The 15,655-nt window shown below is 48.5% G+C and overlaps 1 protein-coding gene across 6 annotated transcripts in view; it reads right to left on the bottom strand.

Moving 5' to 3' along the window:
• Window positions 1-861: 861 nt before the first annotated feature.
• Relb (RELB proto-oncogene, NF-kB subunit) overlaps window positions 862-15,655 on the bottom strand; it is a 24,083-nt gene continuing 9,289 nt past the window's right edge. For all 6 annotated transcript variants that reach the window (XM_050126271.1, XM_050126272.1, XM_050126273.1 and 3 more), the window contains 8 exons: window positions 14,666-14,823; window positions 13,197-13,288; window positions 12,439-12,570; window positions 10,573-10,677; window positions 8,751-8,966; window positions 7,738-7,806; window positions 7,545-7,622; window positions 862-1,595 (listed from right to left, as the gene is read on the bottom strand). In XM_050126271.1, coding sequence (XP_049982228.1) covers window positions 1,207-1,595; window positions 7,545-7,622; window positions 7,738-7,806; window positions 8,751-8,966; window positions 10,573-10,677; window positions 12,439-12,570; window positions 13,197-13,288; window positions 14,666-14,823 — 1,239 coding nt within the window. In that variant the 3' untranslated portion in view covers window positions 862-1,206. The remainder of the gene's footprint in view (window positions 1,596-7,544; window positions 7,623-7,737; window positions 7,807-8,750; window positions 8,967-10,572; window positions 10,678-12,438; window positions 12,571-13,196; window positions 13,289-14,665; window positions 14,824-15,655) is intronic.

Below are 15,655 nucleotides of genomic sequence, written 5' to 3'. Positions count from 1 at the left end.
CACCCATACGCATAAAACACATAAATAAAAGCCTTTAAAAAACGATTTATTAGCCGGGCGCACATCTTTAATCCCTGTGCTCTGGAGGCAGAGGCAGGTAGATCTCTGAGTTCGAGGCCAGCCTTGTCTACAAAGCGAGTTCCAGGACAGCTAGGGTAGCTACACAGAAACCCTGTCTCGAAAAATAAAAACAAACAAAAAAGATGTTATGTGCATGCCTGTATATGTAGATGCCCCTGGAAGCCAGAAGAGGGTGTCAAATGTGTTGTGTATTAGTCAGGGTTCTCTAGAACAACAGAATTTATAGAATGAATCTCTCTACATACATAGAAAGAGGCTTTATTAGAATGACTTACAGGCTGTGGTCCAGCTAATTCAACAATGACTAGCTATGAGCAGAAAGTCTGAGCATCCAGTAGTTGTTCAGTCCACAAGGCTGAATGTCTCAGCTGGACTTCGGTGGACACAGGAATTCCACCGCCAGTAAAAAATGGACTTATTAGCAAGGAGAGGGCAAGAAGGCAAAGAACAAAAGCTTCCTTTGTCCATGTCCTTATGTAGGCTTCCAGCAGAAAGTGTGGCCCAGATTAGATCCCGATTACTTACTTCAAATTAAAAATTCCCTCAGATGTGTGCCCTCCATTTTGGGGTTTTAGTTACAGATGTAAGTCAAGCTGATAACCAAGAATAACCAACACACATTCGGAGCTGCCATCTAGGTGCAGAGATTGATCCTGGGGCCTCTGCAAGAGCAGCGATAGCTCTTAACCGCGGAACCAACTCATCAGCCCCTCAGCCACAACTGTTTAATTCCAAACTAACCTAGTGTTTCTCGGGCAAAGAAGAGAAGACCCCCAAGCCTCAAAAAAACTAATTTTTATTGGGAAAACTGCACAAACAACCTACCCCCACCTTCAGGATCAGGGAAGAGGGCCAGGGATCTGCTCCCTCCTCCCCTATGTACAATCTCTCAGAATCTGTCCTGAGAAGGGGCCTTCCTGCCGGAGCCCCTTTTCCTCTTCGGACTTGGAGCTCTCATCTGTAAAATAGGCTCAAGGAGAACCGGAGCTCTCCCTAGCTTCCTGCCAGCACTGTAGATGTCCGATTCAGGATGAGGAAGCTGGAAGACTGGTCAAGGTTGGCCTCAGGGAATGGGGTGTGCTCTAGCACACTCCTCACCCAGTACCTCCTCTGGCACCTCAAAGGCTACGTGGCTTCAGGCCCTGGGGACAGTAGACCACCCCCGAAAGCTGCCTCTCGGTACTGGTTGGGAAACATGTTGCTGCCCACAAGACTGGCGGTGCCAATATCTCCAGGACCTGGGGCTGCATATGAGTCCAGCGTCAGGGGCTCCGAGCCAGGAGACTCCACAACCGTGGTCCCTGCACCCCCACCACCCACCACAGCACTGGCAAGTGGTGGTGCTGGGGGAAGCAGGTCCAACATGGTGAAAAGCGCAGGGGCAGAAGGGTCATAGGCAAAGCCATCGTCCAGGAGGTCGGGGCCGCCAGGAGGCTCCAAGCCAGGAAGAGATATGGCACTAGGGAAGAAGTCAGTGTCTGGCGGCTGCAGAGCTGATGGTGGGAGGAACAGGCCTGGCGAAGAGAGAAGGATGGCTGGATTAGAACCCACCTCGAGCCAGGCAGTAAGAAACCTGGACCCCATGGTACTGAATGTATTTTTGTTTTGTCTTGTTTTTGGAGACAGGGTTTCTCTGTGTAGCCTTGGCTGTCCTGGAACTCTCATTGTAGACCAGGCTGGCCTCAAACTCATAGAGATCTATCAGCCTCTTCTCACAAGTGCTGGGATTAAGGGTGTGTGCCACCACTTCCTGGCAAATGTATTCTATCTTAGGCCTTTAACCCTAACCTGAGTAGGAAGGAAGTGCCACCACTCCATGTTATTTTGTGTGGATGGGTGTGTACGCATGATGTGTGTGAGTGGGCGAACCTGCTGCCATTGTGAATGGGAGTTCAGAGTTCACCTCTGTGGAGTCACTTCATTCCTGCTACCTTTATATGGAGACAGAACTCAGGTCCAAGTTCATATGGCAATTGCCTTTATCCACTGAGTCATCACACTAGACCATATTTTTTTAATGCTATGAGTGTTTGCCTTTGTAGATAATATGTGTGTGTATGTGTGTGTGTGTGTGTGTGTGTGTGTGTAACACACGAGTTCCACAAGACCCTGTCTTTAAGGAGGCAGTGGTGGAAGGATGGCTCAGTGGTTAAGAACCTGCTGCTCTTGTAAAGGAACAGGGTTGGGTTCCTAATCCCCACTTCCAGTGGCTCAAAATCCACCTGTAACTCCAGCTCCTGGGGATCTGACGCCCTCTCTTGGCCTCCATGGGTTGCATGCCTGTGCCATACAGTCACCCTGACCTGCATACAAGTAAATAAGCAAAACTAAAGGCAGGGTCTTGGGCCATCCAGACCCCTCACTGGTAAAAGGTGCGTCCTGCCAGCCCTGATGACTGGTGCAAGTGGAGTCCTAGAACCCACGCATCGACTCCTATAAGATGTTCTCTGGTCTCCACATGCAACCTGAGTGGAGCATGTGTGCTCCCACATACATGCAAAATAAATAAACACGTTTAAAAAGTCCTTAAAAATAAGACATGGTCTCCTGTAGCCGAGCTAACCTTAAATGTGCTAAATAGCCAAGGATATCTCTGAACTCTGGATTCTCTTGCCTCTACCTCCCAAATGCTACCACATCTGAGTTTTTACATGGTACTGGGGATTGAACCCAAGGCTTTGCACGCTAAGTTGCCTCTCACAATGGAACTATATCATCTTCTTTCTTCTTTAATAATAAAATTATTATTTTTAAAATTATTATATATACAGTGTTCTGCCCTGCATGTATGTATGCTTGCACACCAATAGATGATTGTGAGCTACCATATGGTTGCTGGGAATTGAACTCAGGTCCTCTGGAAGAGCAGCCAGTGCTCTTAAAACCTCTGAGCCATCTCTCCAGCCCCCAATAAGCAAATTATTAAAGGCGATGAGTGAAATAACAGCTAGTCACAGCCTGTCTACTCACAGATCCAGAGCAGGATCCAGGTTCTCAAAAGGAGCAGGGCTAAGGGTATAGCTATGGTGGAGTGGGTATGGAGGGAGGAAGGGAGGGAGACAGACAGAGACAGAGACGCCCTGGCAGCCACTGTAGAACTCAGCACACTCACCACAGTCCTAGCTCAGTCTCCCATGTGCTGTGTTTACAGAGGTGAGCTACCATGCCTGCCCTCTTTTGGTGTTCAATGCTGTCATATGTGGCAGTCAGCTTTAACTGTCTACTTGACACAGCCCAGAGTCTCCTGAGAAGGGAATTCTAAAGGAAGGTTTGCTCAGATTGGATTGGCCTAGGGGCATAACTGTATGGAATTGTCTTTATTGTTAATTGACATAGGACACCCAGCCTACATTTCCTGGGCAGGTGGTCTTGGGCTAAATAAAAGTGCTAGCTAAGTGTGGGTCTACCAGAGAGCAAGCCAGCGATAGGTGCTCCTCCATGCTTTGTGCTTCAATTCCTGCCTCGACTTCCCTCAGTGGTGGACTGGGACCTAAAGCTGAAATAAATGCTTGCCTCCTCCTCCCCTTAGTTGCTGCAATTTGGTCTTCGTGTTTCTCACAGCAGCACAAGGAGAGCAGAGCTCACTAATGTTCTGCTAACTGGAACATGGAGTCGATGGCAAGAGCTGCAGCAGCCACCTTTGGCCAGGAGGTAGAAATTGCATGAAAAGGGGCAAGGCTCTGATGCACATGCAAGCACCAGACCCACTCCTGGGGAGAAACACACTCCAGCCTGTTACTCTCTCTCAAGTTTGGAGTGAATATACCTAAAAATGAAATGCCCTCAGCAAGGCCTGGCCTGGTGGCCATGCTTTAAATCCCAGCAGAAGCAAGTGGAGCTCTGTGAGTTTAAGTTCAGCCTGGGCTGCATGAGATTGTCTCAAAGAAACAAAGAGTCCATGTGCCAGAACCCCTCGGCCGTCCTGGAGGTTGTGTCTAAACAGTTTTTGTGCTCTGAATCCCGTTTTTAATCATTAGCAACTTTGCCCCCTTACCCCCAAACCTGGAATGAGGGTGGGGCTGTGAGACTTGGGAACCATGAGAGAAGCTGGGGAGATGGCTAGGATTGGTGGTTACAAGGGGCAGAGTCATTGTGCAACAGATACCAATTACATGAAAACCAGAGACAGTCATGGTACAGCAACTCCAGAATGGGATGGCTCTGGTTCCAGCCCCTGAGTGACTAAGAATTGACTGGGATTTGGGTGCCCTGAAGCAAGCTGAGGTAGTGGGGAGAAATTCCTTTGTTTCATCTTTTTCTTTTTGTTGTTTGTTTTGTTTTCAAGACAAGGTTTCTTTGTGTAGACCAGGCTAGCCTTGAACTCAGCAATCCTCCTACCTCTGCCTCCCAAGTACTGGGATTAAAGGCGTGCACCACCACTGCTCAGCTCTCATTTTTCTTTTTTGTGTGTACGTGTATACACACGAGTGCACATGGATACATATGTGTATAGTCAAAACAGGCCAGCAGGTGGCTATGCTGAGAAAAGGCTCAGAACTAGAGATGAGCTTACTTCCATCCTTGTGCCAGCTGCTGCCAGGCTCACACTCACCACTGCTGCTCCATACAGATGGCCTACATGTCCATCTTCCCCTCCCCAGCAACAGGTTCCCTACACTGTGATCTCGCGGGAGGCATGGCACCTATCTGCGCCTCTGGTTTTTAAAGCCTGTGATAAGCAGCACACAGCAATGGTCTGCAAACTAAGGAGTGAGCACAAACACAGCTAAGGGGCCTGTCACTGAATGTCTGTAAAAAGAAACTGATCTAGGGGGCTGGAGAGATGGCTCACTGGTTAAGAGCACTGGCTGCTCTTCCAGAGGACGCAGATTCAATTCCCAGCATCCACATGGCAGCTCACACCTGTAACTTTAGTTCCTGGGGACCTCTCACACAGACATGCATGCAGGCAAAACACCAATGAACACAATAAAAATAAATTAAATCATTAAAAACTGAAAAAGGAAAAACTCATCTAGGTCTGGGGATATAACTCAGTTGAGAGAGTGCTTGCCTAGCATGCATGAAGCCCTGGGTTCAATCCCTAGGACCACAAAAACCCAGATAATAGTACATGCCTATAACCCAAGCACTTGGGAGGTAGAGGGAGAAGGATCAGAAGCTCAAGGCCAATTCTCTACTATTAGCCTGGGTGAGAGACTTTAAAAGTAGATAAATAAAATAACTGAGTTGGCTCTGGTGGCCCAGGTAGCTCATACCTGTAATCCCAGCTTGGGAAGCCGAGACAGGGTTCCATGTGTTCCAGATTAGCCTGGGCTAGACAGATATGATACTGGCTCAAAGGAAGAACAAAATTAGGGCCAGGTGTGGTGGTACTCTTCTTTAACAAGAGGCAGAGGCAGGAGGATGTCTGGGAGTTTAAAGCTGATCCTCTCACACAAACACACCCAGGCTGGCAAGATGACTCCATGGAAGGAGGAAAAGAACTCCTGACAGTTAGTTGTCCCTGTCCTGCGCATGTGCACTCGCGCAGACGATGGTAAGTTTAATTTAGTTGAAAATTTTAAACTATTGAAGCCAGGCGGTGATGAAGCGCATCTTTAATCCCAGAACTTGGGAGGCAGAAGCAGGAGGATCTCTGTGAATTCGAGGTCGGCATGGTCTACAGAGCTAGTTCCAGGACAGGCTCCAAAGCTAGAGAAACCCTGTCTCAAAAAAATTTTTTTTAAAACTATTTCTGCTGAGTATGGCAGCCTGTAATCTCAGCATTGGAGAGCCTGGGGCAAGATGGCTGTCTTTTTTGAAAATTCTATTTTGTATGTACATGAGTGTTTTGTCTGTGCACCACATGCATGCAGTGCCCAAGGAGGCCAGATGAAGGCAATAGAGCCTCGGTGCTGGAGTTACAGGTGTTTGTGAGATGTTATGTGGGGGCTGGGAATCGAACCCCCATATTCCGAAAGAGCAGCCTTTGCTCTAACAGTGGAAGCCACCCGTCTGTCCAGCCCCCACCAGGATGGTTTCAAGGAGAGAGTTCCTTGGAACAAATAAAACAAAAATCTCAACCTACAGCATCATGTATTGCAGTGACAGCTCCCATCCCCAGGACTGAGCAGGCCTGACCCTGCTTAGCTTCCCTGACAGGATCAGACACACTTGTATGCCAGAGTCAGTAATCCCATCCTGCTGTCTTTTGAGATGAGGTTTCTGTTCAGCACAGAGGAGTCTCAAACTTACAGTGTAGCTAAGATGGCCCTGGACTTCTGGCCCTCCTGACTCTACTTCCTAGGAGCTGAAGTCCCCACACAGGTGCCAGCACATCTGAACTGTGTGGTGCTGGGAATGAATGCAGGGCTCTGGGCGTGCCAGACAACCAGCTAGCTGCCAAGTCAGCTACAGTCCAGCCCGGAGCAGAAGACAATGTCCAAGCCTAGATCTGTGCTGATCTTTCCAGGTCTGGTGCAATCATTCAGCAGATGGGAATACTCCTACAAATGCCTAACAACCTGAGTTCAACCCCTGGAACCCCTTGTAAAAAAGAACTGACTCTACAAAGTTGGGGTTGTGTATTTTGTTTTAAGATTTTTGTTGGTTGATTGGTTGGTTGGTTTTGAGACAGGGTCTCACTATGTAGACCTGGCTAGCCTGGAACTTGCTGTGTGGAGCATGCTGGCCTTGAACTCACAAAGATGTACCTGTCTCTGCCTCCCAGGTACTGGACTAAAGGTGCAATACCATATCCAGTCTGCCTCCTACATGTGCTGTGACACAATGCATCCATATTATACACACATCATCATAGAAATGAATAACATAAATTTAAAAGGTAATTTTTAAAAGACTTTTTCTAAGGATCCCTGAGGCTCAGAGAGGTGGAGAGACTTGGAAAAAAGTCACATAGCAAATATTCCCTGAAGAGATCATAGCCTCTGTTCTGTCTCCAAATATTCCCTGAAGAGATCATAGCCTCTGTTCTGTCTCCAAAGCCTTCTAATTACACTTCCATGAGATGTAATGCTTGACACAGGGTCTGTCTTGAAACAGTATGCAGACTATGTTGGCCTCTGACTATTGGTAATTCCCCTACCCCAGTCTCCTGAGTGCTAGGACCATAGATGTGAGCCACTACCAGGCTCCTAGACCCCTTATTCTTTTTACTCCATGTTGCTAGATGTATGGTCAGCTGCTGACCTTGGGAAAGCGTTCAGAGGAGGTGAAGAAATCAGAAGTGGCTGGCTCAGTGGTTAAGAGTACTGGCTGCTCTTGCTGAGGACCCAGGTTCTGTTCCCAGCATCCACGTGGCAGCTCACAACTGTCAGTCACTACGATTCCAGAGGATGTGATGCCCTCTTCTGGCCTCTGTAAGCACCAGGCATGCTCATGGTACACACATGTATGTGCATACGTATGAGGTAAAATATTCTTTTTAAACAGAGAAACAGGACGGGACGAACTTCCTGTTGCCCACAAAGAGAGGAGGAGGCTGCAGACTCCACACTCACCTGAGCTGTGGCCAGGAAGAAAATGGTCCAAGAACACTGGTTTCTTTTTCCGTCGTTTGCTTTCAATTCCATGTGGATCTGGGGGAAGGTGAAGATAAGGATTCCTTACCCTGCTGACCCACCCTCCCCAAGCAGATCACCTGGCCCTCCCAAGAACCTGGGGATGGGTGTGGGCAGAGGTAGAGGAACACACCAGAGCTACTCAGTTCCCCAAGGACTTTGGGCAGTCCTCGCTTCCGCTTCTTGTCCACACCATAGCTGTCTGTTCAGGAGAGAGCAGAAGCATCAAAACATCAAACAGCAGTTAATCGCAGAGGTCGCTGTGACAGCCACCAAGGTCACTAGGACAGTCAGTCACTGAGGTCACTATGACAGCCAGAGGTCACTTTGACAATCAGTCATGGAGGTCCCTGTGACAGTCAGTCAGAAGTCATTATGACGATTGGCCACAAGGGTCACTGTGATGGTCAGTCACAGAGGTCATATGATAGTCACAGAGGTCACTGTGACAGTCAGATGTCCTTATGAGAGTCAGTCACAGAGGTCACTGTGACAGTCACAGAGGTCACTGTGACAGTCACAGAGGTCACTATGACAACCAGAGGTCATCACAACAGTCTGTCATAGAAGTCACTATGATACTCGATCACAGGAGTCATTAAAAGGAGGACTGGGTCTTCACCAACGTATACAAGTAGATTTCTATATTCCTAATTAGTATAAAAGCTCAACACAGTTTTCTGTAGCTCCTTCCTGAGGCCTTCATGCTGGCTAGCCCAGTTGCTTTCACCTTCTCTCTCACCTTTCTCTGTGTGTACAGTTATATATGTAGGGGACCAAATGCCAATCCTGGTTGCCATTCCACATTTTTCATCTAATGTTTTGCTTTATTATGTTCTTTTGTTTTGAGATAATTTCCTAGTGGCCTGCAGCTTTCTGGTCAGCCTGGGTCTTTCTGGCTAGACATCTCAGGAACCCAGCTGACTCCATCTTCCCAGTGCTAGGAACAAGCAACCCTGCCTGGCTTTCTACCAGGGTGTTGGGACTTGAACTCAGGTCCTCGTGCTTGTAGAGAAAGCACTTTACTGACAGAGCTACTGCCCCCAGGTCTGCCTTCTGCCTCTAATTCTTCCCAGATATGCTTCCTCAAGCAAGGCCAAAGACCTAGTCTCCAGAGTTGGGGGTAGCAGTGGGTGGAGTGGTTACCGTGATCCCGAGGCAGGTATGTGAAGGGCAGTGGCTCGCTGCACACCCCATCCGTGAGTCTCTGCAGGAAGACATTGACAGTCACAGGCTCTGCAATCTCCAGGTCCTCGTAGGGTGGAGTCTTGAACACAATGGCAATCTGCCGGTGCACGTCAGCTTGAGAGAAGTCGGCTCTACCTTCCCAGGAAGCCGTGCTGAATACCACGGATATGTCCTCTGGTGGGGGTAGATCAGGGTGAGGACACAGCTAAGTCAAGCGACTGAGCCCCTACTCACTCAGTCTCCTCCCAATCCAACCAGTATTTCAAATAATAAAACTACCCTGGGACGTTTGGCATAGCAGTGCATTCCTTTAATGCCAGCACTCAGGAGGCAGAGGCAGGAGAACCTTCGTAGTGTGAAGGCAGCCCGGTACACACAGTGAGTTTCAGGACAGTAAGAGAAACACAGTTAGTCCCTGTATAAAACAACCAACAAACCCAACTACTCAGGGTCTCTACACAAAAGAAAATCACACAGGTATGGTGACAAAGAGCTGTAATCTCAGCACTTGGGAGACTGAAGCAGGAGGACTGTAAATTCAAAGTATGCCTAGATTACTAAGTGAGACTCTCTCTCAAAATTTGGTGTAAAAGAACTAGGGGCATAGTTCAGTGGTACAGAGCTTGTATAAAATCCACCAGAAAGGTCTGGGAGCATGGTCAGTGGTAGAGCCCCTGTCTAGAATCCCCCAGTGAGGGGCTGGGGTCTGGCTCAGTGATAGAGCCCCTGCCTACCCTGTATCACATGCTGTGATTCCAAACATTCCTAGTAAAAACAAACACAAGGGCTGAAGAGAGGGCTCAGGAGTTAAGAGCACTGGCTGCTTCCAGAAGACTAGGGTTCGGTTCCCAGCACCCACAAGCCAGCTCACAACCAACTATTGCTCCAGTCACAGGGGATCCAACACCTTCAAGCACTGTACTCACCTGGCACACAGACATACATGCAAACAAAATACCCATATACAAAAGAAATAATAACAACAACAATAAAAACATAAAGCAAAGAACTGGAAAAACTCCCAGGAAGCCTCTTGCTTTATGATCATCATCAAACAGGTGGAGAGAAAGCAAATAAGACGGGACAATGTCCTGCCCTGTCATTTGCTTGTTTTTAAATGCCCCTTCTTCAAATAGGCTTGGAAACAAAACTGAAAAACCAACTACCAAAAATGAAAAACCATCCTCTACTCAGGACCATCCACTGGGGACAAAGCAAGGGTCCCTCCTTTCTCCGGCTGTCAGTCCTGTACCATTCACACTTCTTTTGTTGTTGGTTTGCTTGACCTTTGAGACAGTATCACTGTGTAGATCAGGCTGGCTTGAAGCCTTCCTGCTCCAACCTTCCAGAGTGCTGGAATTACAGACATGTGCCATCAGACTGGTTTAATTATATATTACAGTCCTAGGAATGAAATTCAGGTCTCACCCATGCTAGACAAGCACTATTACTGAGTCCCTCACTGGGGGATTCTAGGCAGGGGCTCTACCACTGAGCCACACCCCAGCCCCTCACTGGGGGATTCTAGGCAGGGGCTCTACCACTGAGCCACATCCCTAGCTCCTCTTAAAACATTTGAGCAATTGCATTTCTAGTGTGGTAGCATTCTGAAAGAGCACTGCATACCCTTGGTCAGCTCATCGGCTTCCATACCTGGCAGAGATGAGCTAGCAAACAAAGCCATTGCCTGCATCTGCCTGACTCTGCAGCAAAGGCTCTGACTCCCTCCAGAGTGCTGCCCTGGTAAAGCAGCACCCCCCTCTGCCTCTGGACCTCTCACCTTTTTGCACCTTGTCACACAGCAAGTACAGCTCCTCACCACCTGTGCATGGCCCGCTCTCCTTGTTGATTCGGCAAATCCGCAGCTCTGATGTGTTGGTGGACTCTGGGGAGGAATGCAGAAGGAAAATCAACAATTCAGTTATCACATCACGGGGCTTGCTGACAGGTGAGAGAGACAGAAAGGGAAGACATCCTTTCCGGGTGGGACACAGAATGCTCAAACGGACAGGTACAATGTACAATGACCAGAACTCCCCTCTGAAATCTGCTTAGTGTCTATCCAAAATTGAGACCCCCAGACTCAGGGAGACTTGTCCAGGGTGACACAAGGTCCCCAGATGAGGGTTTACAACCTGAAATACTGTGTTTATTTGTTTGCTTCCCCCCAGTGGAAGTGATGGAACCTAGGATCTTGCTACAGAAGAATTCCACTATTGAGTAACGCCCCCAGCCCCTAACTGGGGGATTCTAGGCAAGGACTCCACCACTAAATTACACTCCAGCCCCTCACTGGGGGATTCTAGGCAGGGGCTCTACAGCTGAGCCACACCCCAGCCCCTCATTGGGGGATTCTAGGCAGGGGCTCTACTGCTGAGCCACACCTACAGCTCTCTTCTTTTATCACACCTAGATTAATCTTGATCAGCTGCCCAAACTGGCCTTGAATTTACTTACCCTCTCCCTGCCTGAGCCTCCCCCAGTAACTGGAATTACAAGCACCTGTCACGTGTCTATCTGCCACCTGACCTGACGTCTTGGAGTGCACACTCCTTTAGCCTGACCAATAGTCCTGGTCCTCCTTTTATTAGCAGCTCTGAAAACTCGGAGCTCAGAGTGATGAGCCATCCTTTACTTCAGCAGTAATCCTACGGCCTAGACCTCGTCAATCAGAGCAGTACCTCCCCATGGACACTGCTGAATGTTTGAGGAGCAAATGACCAAACTCCTGCCAATGAGAGTGTGTGCAGAAGCTGAGAGCAAACTGTATGATGTCAGGCATGGCAGTGTATGCTTGTGATTCCTCCACTCAGGAGGTGGAGACAGAAGGATTGCTGATTTGCTCGGCCACATAGTGGTATCATGTCTTAAAATAATAAACACAGGCTTGGGGATTTGGCTCAAGTACTTCCCTAACACGCACAAAAACCTGGGATCAAGCCCGAGTCTCAATAAATGCGTCCTGGTAGTTTAGGCTGGTCTTCTCAGCACTCAGGAGGTGGAGGCAGGAAGTCAAGGGTTCAAGGTCATCTCCAGCTACAAGGACAATTGAGGCCAACAGAGGCCTGTCTCAAAATGAACTACTGGCTCCTGATGGGTTCTGGGGAAAGGACCATCATTTTGTTGTTGTTTGTGTATCCAAAGGTGAATCCACGTGGCTTCAGCGGACAGTTCCCAAGCTGTGGTCATACAGGGGTCCCAATTAAAATCAGTGGGTTACAAAATAAAACACAAAGAAGTGAAAGTAGAAGGGACCTGTGGGAGGAGCTAAGATGGGGGTAGAGGACAGTGAGGAGTCCTAATGCACCATATGTACAGAATTTCAAGGAGCAAATTTACTCAATAAAAAGTACAGAAGGAAAGAGAAATAACTGTAGAACTGGACAAGGTGCAAACTGTACAAGCACACAGGACGGCACTGCCCATCTGCATATGTGATGTCTGGAGTCATGGCCCTCACTACGTGTCCAGGAGGGAAAGAGAATGAATGGAAGAAGTACAGACCCAGCTTCCCTGAGACTGCGGACACCGAACCACTGTGCAAATGTAGAAAACGAAAACCCAGAAAACTCAATGACACTGCTCATCTGGGCTTTCTGATACCCCTGACAAGTTAATCCCAAGGGACATGGCAACCTTGACTCACTTTTATCGTAGACAGGCTCAGAGAGGACGGGTTCCAGGCGGCGCAACTGTCCTTGCTGGTCACGATAGGAGGCCTGGAAACAGATCCTGACAACATTCATGTCTACCTCCTGATGGTTCTTCAGAGAGCCGGCTGGGGGAGGACAAAGGGAGGCTGGAGTCGGTTGAGCTGCTGGAGCAGGCTGACGGAGGGAAGGGGACCAAGGCAGGGAGACGTGCACTTGTCCCTCCAGCACTGGGGAGGATTCAATCACCCTCAGCTACACAGGAGTTCAAAGACAGCCTGGTCTATGCTGAGACCTGGTCTTGAAAACCAAAATGAAAACCCAAGTGAATGGCCGGCGAGAAGGCTCAGCAGGAAAAAGCGCTTGCTGCAGAGCCCTAGAACCTGATTTCATCAGTTGGATCCACGGTAGAGGGAGAAAACCGACATCTGTAGGGTATCCTTTGACTTCCACAGGCATGTTTATACCACACAAAACCCATACACAAACACACACAAAAAGCACATGTAATTTTTTTTTTTAAAGAAAAGAAGCCGGGTGGTCCACGCCTTTAATCCCAGCACTCAGGAGGCAGGGAGGCAGGGGGATTCTCGATGAGTTTGAGAGTGAGCTCCAGGACAGCCAGGGCTACACAGAGAAACCCTGTCTTGAAAAAAGAAAGGAAGAGAGCGAGAGAGGAAGGAAAGTAGGAAGAAGAGAAAGCAAAGAACACCAACTAAAGGAAAGTGGCTAGAGAGGCAGGTGGAGCACTAACCATTGTAGGGATCAATTCCTAGCTGGATTTTTCGCTCAATTGCAGCTTCGATTTCCTTCTTCCGAACACACTGGATGCCCAGGTTGTTAAAGCTGAAAGGGAGACAAGAGGAGAGACTGAGAGGCAGCCTCCCCTGGACACAGCAGGAAGTGCAGAGATGCTGCAGGCACAGGGCTGAGAGAGCACTGGGAAAGACCTGGGATTCAAATCTCTCAGAGGCCACCAGGAGTCAGGTAAGACCAAGAACGTGCCTTATTTTACCACATAAAACACCAGCCGGTGAGCAATGGTGGCAAACCAGTGAGGCAGAAGTAGGCAGATCTTTGTGAATTTGAGGCAAGTCTGGTCTACAGACCTAGTTCAGGACAGCCAGGGATACACGAAGAAACCCTGCTTCGAAAAAAAGAAAATGCCTGCCAGGGTCCTTTATATCAAAGATGTAAAGGAAGCCTGGATTCTCTATACTTGAGAAGCTGAAGCTGGGGAACCAGAATATGAGGCTAGCCTGTTGTACACAGGAAAACATGCCTCCAAAATAATTAAGTAAAAAACTCAATAAATGGCTACAATGGTGCTCTTAGCTATCAGGTGAAGGCAGGAGGGTCAAAGGTTCAAGGTAAAAAGATGGCCTGGTGGTAGTGGTACCCGGCACCCGTCTTTAAGGTCAGCCACTTAGGCGTGACTGAGGCAGGTAGATCTCTGAGTTTAAGGCCAGCCTGATCTACAGAGACAATTTTAAGTATGGTGGTATACTCTTAAATCCCAGCACTGGGGAGGCAGAGACAGGAAGATCTCTGTCCCAGACAACAAGTTTCAGACTAGTCAGGCTACACAGTGAGACTGTTAAAAGAAAAAAAAAATGAAGGTCAGCCTCAGCTACAATCATGAATTTGAGGCTAGCCTGGCCTACATGAGACCTTGGCTCAAAAAAAAAAAAAAAAGGAAAATAAAACTAGGGTTGGTTAGATGGCTCAGCAGGTAGTCTTTGCCAGGCAGCCTGACTACCTGAGCTCAACCCTCAGGACGCCCACAGTAGAGGGAGAGAACTGATCCCCATGAGCTGTTCTCTGGTATGGGCGACACAGTTAAATCAGGTTGGAGGTTGTGCACCTGTGCTCTATCTCCTCTCTGACCCCCTACAGAACAGAGATAAATGGGTCTGCTGGTACCTGCCTATGGAGACCGAGGCAGGAGGATCTCAAGTTCAAAGTTAGTTTTGACTACACGGCAAGACCCTGTCTCAAAAAGCAAAAATGGAACAGATGTGGACGGGTGTGGCAGGTTTTCAGAGTGGGCCACTACTGTCTCCACACCTAACACTCCTCCTTCATCCGAGACGAGCAAGAAGGTTTGGCCAAGATGCCTATGCCCCAGGCTTTCCCAGGGAGCAGTGTCCACCTCTGGAGTCTCCTCGAGCAGAGAGAAGAAGCTGGAGTCAAGAGTCAGGGGTTTGAGTCAGGGTCTGGTACCTGTGCCTGGGGCTGACGTGAGGCCGCAGCCGCACCCTGCAGACACCATCGGTGCAGTCTTTTCCCACGAGGCTGTGTGGGTGTACCCGATGTGGCCAGTCCTTCCACACAAGGCATGCTGTCACCTCTACTTCCCGCAGCCCGCCACAGTCTCGAAGCTGTAGGAAGACATGGCCTTATTGAGTGTTTGCTGGATCCCTGTCCCCATCCAAGATCCCTGGGGCTCCCTTGTAGCTACCCCTATTTCTTCTCCAGAGACAAATTATGAAAAGGCCCTGCTAGAGATTGCTCTTCTGCCACGCAATGCCTTTGATCCCAGCTATCCAGAAGGAGAGGCAGGTAGATCTCTGTAAGTTCGAGACCAGCCTGATCTACAAGAGCTAGTTCCAGGACAGGCTCCAAAACCACAGAGAAACCCTGTCTTGGAAAAAAAAAATCACAGGCCTGGTAGTATAGGCCTGTGATTCCAGATGCTCAGGAGCTGAGGAAGGATAAAAAGATGAGTGCCAACCTGGGCAAAGAGTGAGGATGTGACTCATAATAAAAAGTAAAACGTGAGGGGCTGGTGAGATGGCTCAGTGGTTAAGAGCACTGACTGCTCCTCCAGAGGACCGGGGTTCAATTCCCAGCACTCACATGGCAGCTCGCACCTGTCTGTAGCTCCAATTCAAGAGAATCTGACATCATTATACCAATGTGCATGAAATAAAGTTAAATAAAGTTTAAAAAAAAAAGTAAAATGTGAGCCAGGCAGTGGTGGCACATGCCTTTAATCCCAGCACTCAGGAGGCAGAGGCAGGCAGATCTCTGTGAATTTGAGGCCAGTCTGGTCTACAAGAGCTACTTACAGGACAGGCTCCAAAGCTACAGAGAAACCCTGTCTCGAAAAACCAAAAAAAAAAAGAAGAAGAAGAAGAAGAAGAAGAAGAAGAAGAAGAAGAAGAAGAAGAAGAAAGAAGGAAGAAGAAGAAAGAAGGAAGAAGAAGAAGA

This window comes from Alexandromys fortis, unplaced genomic scaffold, assembly GCF_014885135.2.
Source record: "Alexandromys fortis isolate MF-2015 unplaced genomic scaffold, M_Fortis_MF-2015_v1.1 scaffold_240, whole genome shotgun sequence".
Taxonomy (NCBI): Eukaryota; Metazoa; Chordata; class Mammalia; order Rodentia; family Cricetidae; genus Alexandromys; species Alexandromys fortis.
This window is presented reverse-complemented; position numbering and strand designations above follow the sequence as displayed.